Raw genomic sequence first — 13,037 nt, 5'->3', positions numbered from 1 at the left:
GGTCTTAAGAGGCTTTAACAGAACTAGAGGAGGCAGAAGGAGGGAGAATGACTTCATGAAGATGTCTGGCCTTAAGAGGCTTTAACAGAACTAGAGGAGGCAGAAGGAGGGAGAATGACTTCATGAAGATGTCTGGCCCTAAGAGGCTTTAACAGAACTAGAGGAGGCAGAAGGAGGGAGAATGACTTCATGAAGATGTCTGGCCTTAAGAGGCTTTAACAGAACTAGAGGAGGCAGAAGGAGGGAGAATGACTTCATGAAGATGTCTGGCCTTAAGAGGCTTTAACAGAACTAGAGGAGGCAGAAGGAGGGAGAATGACTTCATGAAGATGTCTGGCCTTAAGAGGCTTTAACAGAACTAGAGGAGGCAGAAGGAGGGAGAATGACTTCATGAAGATGTCTGGCCTTAAGAGGCTTTAACAGAACTAGAGGAGGCAGAAGGAGGGAGAATGACTTCATGAAGATGTCTGGCCTTAAGAGGCTTTAACAGAACTAGAGGAGGCAGAAGGAGGGAGAATGACTTCATGAAGATGTCTGGCCTTAAGAGGCTTTAACAGAACTAGAGGAGGCAGAAGGAGGGAGAATGACTTCATGAAGATGTCTGGCCTTAAGAGGCTTTAACAGAACTAGAGGAGGCAGAAGGAGGGAGAATGACTTCATGAAGATGTCTGGCCCTAAGAGGCTTTAACAGAACTAGAGGAGGCAGAAGGAGGGAGAATGACTTCATGAAGATGTCTGGTCTTAAGAGGCTTTAACAGAACTAGAGGAGGCAGAAGGAGGGAGAATGACTTCATGAAGATGTCTGGCCTTAAGAGGCTTTAACAGAACTAGAGGAGGCAGAAGGAGGGAGAATGACTTCATGAAGATGTCTGGCCTTAAGAGGCTTTAACAGAACTAGAGGAGGCAGAAGGAGGGAGAATGACTTCATGAAGATGTCTGGCCTTAAGAGGCTTTAACAGAACTAGAGGAGGCAGAAGGAGGGAGAATGACTTCATGAAGATGTCTGGTCTTAAGAGGCTTTAACAGAACTAGAGGAGGCAGAAGGAGGGAGAATGACTTCATGAAGATGTCTGGCCTTAAGAGGCTTTAACAGAACTAGAGGAGGCAGAAGGAGGGAGAATGACTTCATGAAGATGTCTGGCCTTAAGAGGCTTTAACAGAACTAGAGGAGGCAGAAGGAGGGAGAATGACTTCATGAAGATGTCTGGCCTTAAGAGGCTTTAACAGAACTAGAGGAGGCAGAAGGAGGGAGAATGACTTCATGAAGATGTCTGGCCTTAAGAGGCTTTAACAGAACTAGAGGAGGCAGAAGGAGGGAGAATGACTTCATGAAGATGTCTGGCCTTAAGAGGCTTTAACAGAACTAGAGGAGGCAGAAGGAGGGAGAATGACTTCATGAAGATGTCTGGCCTTAAGAGGCTTTAACAGAACTAGAGGAGGCAGAAGGAGGGAGAATGACTTCATGAAGATGTCTGGCCTTAAGAGGCTTTAACAGAACTAGAGGAGGCAGAAGGAGGGAGAATGACTTCATGAAGATGTCTGGCCTTAAGAGGCTTTAACAGAACTAGAGGAGGCAGAAGGAGGGAGAATGACTTCATGAAGATGTCTGGCCTTAAGAGGCTTTAACAGAACTAGAGGAGGCAGAAGGAGGGAGAATGACTTCATGAAGATGTCTGGCCTTAAGAGGCTTTAACAGAACTAGAGGAGGCAGAAGGAGGGAGAATGACTTCATGAAGATGTCTGGCCTTAAGAGGCTTTAACAGAACTAGAGGAGGCAGAAGGAGGGAGAATGACTTCATGAAGATGTCTGGCCTTAAGAGGCTTTAACAGAACTAGAGGAGGCAGAAGGAGGGAGAATGACTTCATGAAGATGTCTGGCCTTAAGAGGCTTTAACAGAACTAGAGGAGGCAGAAGGAGGGAGAATGACTTCATGAAGATGTCTGGCCTTAAGAGGCTTTAACAGAACTAGAGGAGGCAGAAGGAGGGAGAATGACTTCATGAAGATGTCTGGCCTTAAGAGGCTTTAACAGAACTAGAGGAGGCAGAAGGAGGGAGAATGACTTCATGAAGATGTCTGGCCTTAAGAGGCTTTAACAGAACTAGAGGAGGCAGAAGGAGGGAGAATGACTTCATGAAGATGTCTGGCCTTAAGAGGCTTTAACAGAACTAGAGGAGGCAGAAGGAGGGAGAATGACTTCATGAAGATGTCTGGCCTTAAGAGGCTTTAACAGAACTAGAGGAGGCAGAAGGAGGGAGAATGACTTCATGAAGATGTCTGGCCTTAAGAGGCTTTAACAGAACTAGAGGAGGCAGAAGGAGGGAGAATGACTTCATGAAGATGTCTGGCCTTAAGAGGCTTTAACAGAACTAGAGGAGGCAGAAGGAGGGAGAATGACTTCATGAAGATGTCTGGCTTTTACTTTACTTCACATTGTTCTCAATAGTTGATTTATATGAACATTGTGCGCTTCAGTGTGTGTGTGTGTGTGTGTGTGTGTGTGTGTGTGTGGTGTGTGTGTGTGTGTGTGTGTGTGTGTGTGTGTGTGTGTGTACGTGTGTGTGTGTGTGTGTGTGTGTGTACGTGTGTGTGTGTGTGTGTGTGTGTGTGTGTGTAACATGTGTCCCTTCCTCCCAGCCTGTCTGGAATTCAGCTCATCTGTCTTCTCATTGGTCATTGGGAAGTACATCTCAGGCACAGCAGAACAACCCAACCCAAAACTCTAATATGAGGTAAACCAACACACCCGTCTCCCTCCCGCCAACCACATGCATACCATCATTTGGAGAAGGAACGGAACGCAGACTGAGAGGAAACACAGTGTGAGCTATTGCCGTTTATGTACTGGGTGGTTTGAGCCCTGAATGCTGATTGGCTGACAGCCGTGGTATATCAGACCGTACACCATGGGTATGACAAAGCATTTATTTTTACTGCTCTAATTACGTTGGTACAGTTTATAATAGCAATAATGCACCTCAGAGGTTTGTGATATATGGCCAATATACCATGGCTACGGGCTGTGTCCAGACACTCCACGTTGCTTCCTGCATAAGAACAGCCCTTAGCTGTGGTATATTGACCATATACCACACCTCCTCTGGCCTTATTGCCCAAATACATTTGACACATATATTGTGATGTTCAGATACTCATGGTAACCAATCATTATCCACTCATGGTAACCAATCATTATCCACTCATGGTAACCAATCATTATCGAAGTTCCACCTCAGTTCACTGGTGTGAGTTAGGGTGCATTTCAGGCACTTCAAAAAGGAACTAGTCGACTATTTGTAAAACAAAACCTGTTCTCCATTACCCTGGGCTTATCACCTGCCCAAAACCTGTTCTCCATTACCCCTGGCTTATCACCTGCCCAAAACCTGTTCTCCATTACCCTGGGCTTATCACCTGCCCAAAACCTGTTCTCCATTACCCTGGGCTTATCACCTGCCCAAGACCTGTTATCCATTACCCTGGGCTTATCACCTGCCCAAAACCTGTTATCCATTACCCTGGGCTTATCACCTGCCGAAAAATGTTCTCCATTACCCCGGGCTTATCACCTGCCCAAATGTTCCAGCTCAGTGGTTGTATCACAAATAGCACCCTGTTCCTTATATAGGTCACTACTTTTGACCAGAGTCCTATGAGACCTGGTCAAAAGTAGTGCACTATAAAGGGCTGCCATTTAGGATGCAGGAAGTGACTCCCAGCCAGATCCCCTGCCTAGAGCAGTAATAGAACCCTAAAACCTCTCTCCATTCTCCTTTGTTGTTGTCTTTCCCTGCCGTCTTCCTCTGGGCGGGGGGCGTGGGAGATGGAGAGTGTGCCTCTTTGCCACAATGTTGATAAGACTTCACTTAGTGCCTTGAAACACCTCTGATTATTTCTCTGCCTCACGTCGACCGTGCCCCTCCCTTCGTCCTGCCTGCTTTGTGCCTTTCTCTTCCAGACATCTACAAGGCAATATAGTCCGCTGGGTCTAGGTTGGCAGCTCAAATCAGGATTAATGGGATGCTTTTAAGTGGCTAAGACTCTTGAAATGTGCTCTTTTGTAGTGTCAGAAAGGTCAAACCCCAAATCGTGGTTTTCATCTGATGTGAAGGCTTTGCATTGCTTAGTGTACAAGCCTCTGTCTCCAGCAGATGATAAACCAAAGGTGTGTGTGTCTGTGTGTGTGTGTCTGTCTGTGTGTGTGTGTCTGTGTATGTCTGTGTGTGTGTGTGTGTCTGTGTATGTCTGTGTCTGTGTCTGTCTGTGTGTGTCTGCGTGTATGTGTGTCTGCGTGTGTGTGTATATCTGTGTGTGTGTGTGTGTCTGTGTGTCTGTGTGTGTGTGTGTATGTGTGTGTGTGCGTGTGCGTATGTGTTTGAGTGTGTGGGGAAAACTTTCCTCTGAATGTGTTTGTGAAATGTGTTTGTGAAAGAGATAGTGTTTTAGAGTGATTGTGAATGTCTGGTTTGTTTTTATTGATGTGTTTACTAGAAATTAGTTTTAAAGCTGCACAATTTTCTAACATTCTCTCCCCCTTCCTCTCTCTCCTTCTCTCTCACCCCCCTCCCCTCCCCCTCTATCCACCAGAGGCATTTGAATTGGTGTTGCGTCACGGCCGTAACTCCACCCTGCTGGTGCTGAAAGCGGAGTTCCCAGGGCTGGGGGGCGGGGCCCAGGGGGCGGTGGGTCAGCTCTTCCTGGACGTGTCTCTCTACATCCTGGGCTCAGACTCCAGCGTGGAACACATGGTCCAGGCCTTCTTCACCCGCCTCTTCCCCCTGACCTACCGACACCTGCTGGGTGGTGGCACAGCACCCATATCTGAGGAATGCCTGCGGGGGTCGTGGAAGGACTCCATAGCATTCGGCCCCTACCCTAAACTCATTATGACTCGTTTGTCACGCTCCCTCCTGGCCACGCGTGTCTTCCTGCAGGCGCTGAACCTGGGCATTGAGGTGGTCAACACCACTGACCACCTGCGCCCAGGTAGGGACTGTGGGCGCGCTCTGCTGAGGCTGTGGTATTGCCCACACTGCCAGGGCCTGCTGGGGGCCCCGGTCTGTAAAGGGTTTTGCCAGGCTGTAATGTCAGGGTGCCTGGGAGGTGCTGCGGAGGTACAGCCCCACTGGAGAGGGTATGTGGAGGGGCTAGGGAAACTGGCAGGGGCCATGAGGGGGGAGCAGGACATGGAGGCTGTGATGATGAGGTTACATGTGCTGGTCAGACTGGCCCTCAGACACGCTGTCAAAGCACGCCCCCGCCTACACACACTGGTGAGTAACAGGCAAGCATACGCTCACACGCACACACAGAGCTGGCACCTAACATCCATAGCAACATGCTGAGTCCATAACAGACATACTAACAGCCATATCAACATTCTGAGTTCCTCACAGACACACGAACAGCCATATCAGCATGTTGAGTCATTCACAGACATACTAACAGCCATATCAACATGCTGAGTCCTTCACAGATATACTAACAGCCATATCAACATGCTGAGTCCCTCACAGACATACTAACAGCCATATCAACATGCTGAGTCCCTCACAGACATACTAACAGCCATATCAACATGCTGAGGCCCTCACATATACACTAACACTATATCAACATACTATCAAGTCACTCAGATACAAACCCACAGGGGTCAAACAGGGAGACTGGAGGGGTCAAGGCCATGACAAACAGGGAGACTGGAGGGGTCAAGGCCATGACAAACAGGGAGACTGGAGGGTTCAAGGCCATGACAAACAGGGAGACTGGAGGGGTCAAGGCCATGACAAACAGGGAGACTGGAGGGGTCAAGGCCATGACAAACAGGGAGACTGGAGGGGTCAAGGCCATGACAAACAGGGAGACTGGAGGGGTCAAGGCCATGACAAACAGGGAGACTGGAAGGGTCAAGGCCATGACAAACAGGGAGACTGGAGGAGGGGTCAAGGCCATGACAAACAGGGAGACTGGAAGGGTCAAGGCCATGACAAACAGGGAGACTGGAGGGGTCAAGGCCATGACAAACAGGGAGACTGGAAGGGTCAAGGCCATGACAAACAGGGAGACTGGAGGGGTCAAGGCCATGACAAACAGGGAGACTGGAGGGGTTTAGTTAAGCAGTTGGGAAAGGGGTCGCCGGGAAAGCCAAAGTGGAAACAAGTGACAAGTCAAATCAAATCAAATCAAATTGTATTTGTCACATACACATGTTTAGCAGATGTTAATGCGAGTGTAGCGAAATGCTTGTGCTTCTAGTTCCGACAATGCAGTAATAACCAACAAGTAATCTAGCTAACACTCAATGTTGGTGGTGGCTGTTTAACAGTCTGATGGCCTTGAGATAGAAGCTGTTTTTCAGTCTCTCGGTCCCAGCTTTGATGCACCTGTACTGACCTCGCCTTCTGGATGATAGCGGGGTGAACAGGCAGTGGCTCGGGTGGTTGTTGTCCTTGATGATCTTTATGGCCTTCCTGTGACATCGGGTGGTGTAGGTGTCCTGGAGGGCAGGTAGTTTGCCCCCGGTGATGCGTTGTGCAGACCTCACTACCCTCTGGAGAGCCTTACGGTTGTGGGCGGAGCAGTTGCCGTACCAGGCGGTGATACAGCCCGACAGGATGCTCTCGATTGTGCATCTGTAGAAGTTTGTGAGTGCTTTTGGTGACAAGCCGAATTTCTTCAGCCTCCTGAGGTTGAAGAGGCGCTGCTGCGCCTTCTTCATGATGCTGTCTGTGTGGGTGGACCAATTCAGTTTGTCTGTGATGTGTACGCCGAGGAACTTAAAACTTACTACCCTCTCCACTACTGTTCCATCGATGTGGATAGGGGGGTGTTCCCTCTGCTGTTTCCTGAAGTCCACAATCATCTCCTTAGTTTTGTTGACGTTGAGTGTGAGGTTATTTTCCTGACACCACACTCCGAGGGCCCTCACCTCCTCCCTGTAGGCCGTCTCGTCGTTGTTGGTAATCAAGCCTACCACTGTTGTGTCGTCCGCAAACTTGATGATTGAGTTGGAGGCGTGCGTGGCCACGCAGTCGTGGATGAACAGGGAGTACAGGAGAGGGCTCAGAACGCACCCTTGTGGGGCCCCAGTGTTGAGGATCAGCGGGGTGGAGATGTTGTTGCCTACCCTCACCACCTGGGGGCGGCCCGTCAGGAAGTCCAGTAGCCAGTTGCACAGGGCGGGGTCGAGACCCATGGTCTCGAGCTTGATGACGAGCTTGGAGGGCACTATGGTGTTAAATGCCGAGCTGTAGTCGATGAACAGCATTCTCACATAGGTATTCCTCTTGTCCAGATGGGTTAGGGCAGTGTGCAGTGTGGTTGAGATTGCATCGTCTGTGGACCTATTTGGGCGGTAAGCAAATTGGAGTGGGTCTAGGGTGTCAGGTAGGGTGGAGGTGATATGGTCCTTGACTAGTCTCTCAAAGCACTTCATGATGACGGAAGTGAGTGCTACGGGGCGGTAGTCGTTTAGCTCAGTTACCTTAGCTTTCTTGGGAACAGGAACAATGGTGGCCCTCTTGAAGCATGTGGGAACAACAGACTGGGATAGGGATTGATTGAATATGTCCGTAAACACACCAGCCAGCTGGTCTGCGCATGCTCTGAGGGCGCGGCTGGGGATGCCGTCTGGGCCTGCAGCCTTGCTGAGGGTTGACACGTTTAAATGTCTTACTCACCTCGGCTGCAGTGAAGGAGAGTCCGCATGTTTTGGTTGCGGGCCGTGTCAGTGGCACTGTATTGTCCTCAAAGCAGGCAAAAAAGTGATTTAGTCTTCCTGGGAGCAAGACATCCTGGTCCGTGACGGGGCTGGTTTTCTTTTTGTAATCCGTGATTGACTGTAGACCCTGCCACATACCTCTTGTTTCTGAGCCGTTGAATTGAGATTCTACTTTGTCTCTATACTGACGCTTAGCTTGTTTGATTGCCTTCCCAGCACTGTGCGACCAGGGTTCTTTTCTCAGACCCAGCCTTCCAGCGCTGAGCGACCAAGGTTCCTCTCTCACGCCCAACCTCCCAGAGCTGAATGACCAGGGTTATTGTCTCATGCCCCCCGCCTCCCAGCGCTGAGCGCCCAGGGTTCCTCTCCCACTTCCAACCTCCCAGCGCTGAGCAACCAGGGTTCGTCTTTCATGCCCAGCCTCCCAGCGCTGAGTGACCAGGGTTCCTCTCTCACGCCCAGCCTTCCAGCGCTGAGCAACCAGGGTTTCTCCCTCATGCCCAGGCTCCCAGCACTGAGCAACCAGGGTTTCTCCCTCATGCCCAGGCTCCCAGCACTGAGCGACCAGGGTTTCTCCCTCATGCCCAGGCTCCCAGCACTGAGCGACCCGGGTTCTTTTCTCAGATTCATCCTCCCAGCACTGAGCGACCAGGGTTCTTTTCTCAGACTGAGCCTCCCAGGGTTGACCTCAGTATGTGTGTGTGTGTGTGTGTGCATTGAGGGATACCAGTGCTGTGACTTCAGGACTACATTCTGAGTCTGGAAAAGGTTTTCCACCGTGTGTGGGTGTGCCTGAGGAAGGCAGAATGTCATCCATGAATGGAAGTGACCTGTTATGTGGTTACACTGCAATATGACAAATTCTAGTCCCAATGGACTGTGCAGTGTGTGTGTATGTTTGTGAGCATGTGTTCAAGTGTGTGTGTGCATGTGTTTGTGTGTGTGTGTGTGTGTGTGTGCATGCACCTGTTTAGTGTTCCCCAGGACAGCTCCCTCCTCTGTGTTGTCATTGAGAGGACAGACAGATTCACCATCTCCCCTAATTCAATCCTGTCAAAGCGTGAGCGATAAACTGAAATTAGACAAAAACCTATTTGTCTTGAAATGCGCTAGTGTCAATGTGACTTTGACTTTCACTGTCCCCTCCTTTACCTCCTCCTGTTATTGTGTGTGTGTGTGTACACGTTTGTGTGTTGTGTGTGTCCTCATCTTCATGCAGTGGACTGGTCACTATGACATCACTGGAAACCACTGTATAGCACTGGTACATAGAGTTGAAGTCGAACGTTTACATACACTTAGGTTGGAGTCATTAAAACTAATTTTTCAACCACTCCACAAATGTCTTATTAACAAACTATAGTTTTGGCAAGTCTGTTAGGACATCTACTTTGTGCATGACACAAGTAATTTTTCCAACAATTGTTTACAGACAGATTATTTCACTTAAAATTCACTGTATCACATTTCCAGTGGGTCAGAAGTTTACATACACTAAGTTGACTGTGCCTTTAAACAGCTTGGAAAATTCCAGAAAATTATGTCATGGCTTTAGAAGCTTCTGACAGGCTAATTGACATCATTTGAGTCAATTGGAGGTGTACCTGTGTATGTATTTCAACACCTACCTTCAAACTCAGTACCTCTTTGCTTGACATCATGGGAAAATCAAAAGAAATCAGCCAAGACCTCAGAAACAAATTGTAGACCTTTGTCACATGCGTTGTAAGAAGTGGACCAAGGTGCAGCGTAGTGAGCGTACCTATTCCTTTTTATTAGTATGTCGCCAACAAAAACAATAAACAATACAAAACGACCATGAAGCTTAACAGGGCTATGCCTCTAACAAAGTTAAAATGTCGCCAACAAAAACAATAAACAATACAAAACGACCATGAAGCTTAACAGGGCTATGCCTCTAACAAAGTTAAAATGTCGCCAACAAAAACAATAAACAATACAAAACGACCATGAAGCTTAACAGGGCTATGCCTCTAACAAAGTTAAAATGTCGCCAACAAAAACAAGAAATACCAAAACCTAGAAAACAGAACATCGAATGACCCACCCAAATCACACCCTGACCAAACCAAAATAGTGACATAAAAAGGCTCTCTCAGGTCAGGGCGTGACAACCTCCACAAGTCTGGTTCATCCTTGGGAGCAATTTCAAAATACCTGAAGGTACCACGTTCATCTGTACAAACAATAGTACGTAAGTATAAACACCATGGGACCATGCAGCTGTCATACCGCTCAGAAAGGAGACACGTTCTGTGTCCTAGAGATGAACATACTTTGGTGTGAAAAGTGCAAGTCAATCTCAGAATAACAGCAAAGGACAATGTGAAGATGCTGGAGGAAATAGGTAGAAAAGTATCTATATCCACCAGCTCTGTTAGGAGGAATGGGCCAAAATTCACCCAACTTATTGTGGGAAGCTTGTGGAAGGCTACCTGGAGTGTTTGACCCAAGTTAAACCATTTAAAGGCAATGCTACCAAATACTAATTGAGTGTATGCAAACTTCTGACCCACTGGGAATGTGATGAAATAAATAAAAGCTGAAATAAATAATTATCTCAACTATTATTCTGACATTTCACATTTTTAAAATAAAGTGGTAATCCTAATTTACCTGAAACAGGGTTTTTTACTAGGATTAAATGTCAGGAATTGTGAATAACTGAGTTGAAATGTATTTGTCTAAGGTGTATGTAAACTTCTGACGTCAACTGTACGTGCTGGTGTGGTATACTCTAGCAATAGACAGAAGCACATGGGACCTACTGTATCAAATCAAATGTTATTTGTCATGTACGCCGAATACATCAGGTGTAGACCTTACAGTGAAATGCTTACTTACAAGCCCTAACCAACAGTGCAAAATAGGTATTAGGTAAACAATAGATAAGTAAAGAAATACAAAATAAAGAGAAAACAGTCAAATGACAGTGAAAATAACAGTTGCGAGGCTGTATACAGGTGGTACCGGTACAGAGTCAATGTGTGGGGGCACTAACCGGGCTAATTGAGGTAGCATGTGAGTGAAAGTATAGTTAAAGTGACTATGCATAGATGATTAACAGAGAGAGGGGTTTGTCTTCGTCTTTGGGAATTTCAGTATTTCAGTATTTCAGCATGAATGTTTCTTCATAGTTCTATTTCAAGACATGTTCTCAAATTCTGTTCTCAGAGCATTATAATGAAACCTTCCAGTAAAGGAACCAGAGTAAAACTGTCACGCCCTGGCCATAGAGAGGCTTTTATTCTCTATTTTGGTTAGGCCAGGGTGTGACTAGGGTGGGCATTCTAGTTTCTTTAATTCTATGTTTTGTATTTCTGTGTGTTTGGCCGAGTGTGGTTCCTTAGCTGTGGGTAGTTGTATTTGTTAGTGGCCTGTATAGCCGAAGTAAGCTTCATGGTCGTTTCCTTATTCTTTGTTTTGTTGGCGAAATGTATAAATAAAAAGAAATGTACGCTCACCATGCTGCACCTTGGTCCGGTCATTTCCACCCTGACAACGATCGTGACAGAACTACCCACCACAAACGGACCAAGCGCCATGGCCGGGAGGAGCAGCATTTTCTGGAGGACATGGGAGGAAATCCTGAATGGGAAAGGAACCTGGACGTGGGAGGAAATCCTGAATGGGAAAGGAACCTGGACGTGGGAGGAGATCCTGGTGGGAAAGGATTGCCTGCTGTGGGAGCAGGTGGAAGCAGTGAGGAAGGCGGAGGCAGAGAGAAAAAGGGCCCAGGATTACACAGAGTCACGGCTGGCACGAAAGACCGGGAGGCCACTCCCAAAAATGATTTTGGGGGGTGGCACACGAGGAGATTGGCTGAGTCAGGTTGGAGACCTGAGCCAACTTCTCGTGCTTACCGTAGGGAGCGCGGTACTGGTCAGGCACCGTGTTATGCAGTGGAGAGCACGGTGTCTCCAGTGCGCATTCACAGCCCGGTGCGCTACATTCCAGCTATCCTGCGCCGGCTCTGCGCACTGTGTCTCTGGTGCGTCTGCACAGCCCAGTGCGTCCCGTGCCAGCGCCCCACCTTTACCATGCAACGGTAACCATCCAGCCAGGATGGGTTGTGCAGGCTCTACATTCGAGACCTCCAGTGTGCCTCCATGGCCCAGTGTATCCGATGCCTGCTCCAAGAACCAGGCCTCCTGTATGTCTCCCCAGCCTGGTGAGTCCTGTGCCTGCCCCCAGAACCAGGCCTCCTGTATGTCTCCCCAGCCTGGTAAGCCCTGTGGCAGCTCCACGCACCAGGCTGCCTATAAGCCTCCAGTGATGATCCATGGCACAAAGCCTCCAGTGATGATCCATGGCACGAAGCCTCCAGTGATGATCCATGGCACGGAGCCTCCAGTGATGATCCATGGCACGGAGCCTCCAGTGATGATCCATGGCACGGAGCCTGCAGTGATGATTCATGGCACGGAGCCTGCAGTGAGGATCCATGGCACGGAGCCTGCAGCGACGGTCTCCAGTCCGGAGCCTCCAGCGACGGTCTCCAGTCCAAAGCCTGCAACGAGGGTCCACAGTCCGGGGCCTGCAACGAGGGTCCCCAGTCCGGGACCTGCAACGAGGGTCCCCAGTCCGGGCCTGCAACGAGGGTCCCCAGTCCAGAAGCGCCACCAAAGTGGGGGGAGCCAGAGGTGGAGCGTGGTCTGTGTCCCACACCGGAGCCGCCACCGAAGTAGATGCCCACCCAGACCCTCCCCTATAGAGTCAGGTTTTGCGGCCGGAGTCCACACCTTTGGGGGGGGGGGGGGTACTGTCACGCCCTGGTCATAGAGAGGCTTTTATTCTCTATTTTGGTTAGGCCAGGGTGTGACTAGGGTGGGCATTCTAGTTTCTTTAATTCTATGTTTTGTACTTCTGTGTGTTTGGTAGAGTGTGGTTCCCAATCAGAGGCAGCTGACTATTGTTGTCTCTGATTGGGAATCATACTTAGGCAGCCTGTTTTGCCACCTTAGTTGTGGGTAGTTGTCTTTGTTAGTGGCCTGTAGAGCCGAAGTAAGCTTCCCGGTCGTTTCCTTATTCTTTGTTTTGTTGGCGACATTTATAAATACAAATAAATGTACACTCACCATTTCCACCCTGACGACGATCGTGACAAAAACGTTCTCAGAACCTCCCTGCAACCTAAAAAACAAACGTTCCTAGTATAGGTGAAATGTTTAATTGTTTTCTCAGAGGCGGCTGGCAATCGTTGTCTCTGATTGAGAACCATACTTAGGTAGCCTGTTTTCCTATTTTGAGTTGCTTGTCCAGTTTAAGAGCCAGGCCCTGTCCAACCAGAAGAGCCC

At 48.6% G+C, this 13,037-nt stretch overlaps 1 protein-coding gene across 1 annotated transcript in view; it reads left to right on the top strand.

The window, feature by feature from the left end:
* The window catches only part of gpc3 (glypican 3), a 74,032-nt gene that overhangs the window by 4,343 nt on the left and 56,652 nt on the right, over positions 1-13,037 (top strand). Inside the window, exon 2 of the mRNA XM_031791373.1 lies at positions 4,587-5,272. Coding sequence (XP_031647233.1) covers positions 4,587-5,272 — 686 coding nt within the window. The remainder of the gene's footprint in view (positions 1-4,586; positions 5,273-13,037) is intronic.

Source organism: Oncorhynchus kisutch, linkage group LG15 (assembly GCF_002021735.2).
Source record: "Oncorhynchus kisutch isolate 150728-3 linkage group LG15, Okis_V2, whole genome shotgun sequence".
NCBI lineage: Eukaryota > Metazoa > Chordata > Actinopteri > Salmoniformes > Salmonidae > Oncorhynchus > Oncorhynchus kisutch.
Note: the sequence above shows the minus strand (reverse complement) of the source record. Positions and strands in the feature narration are given on the sequence as shown.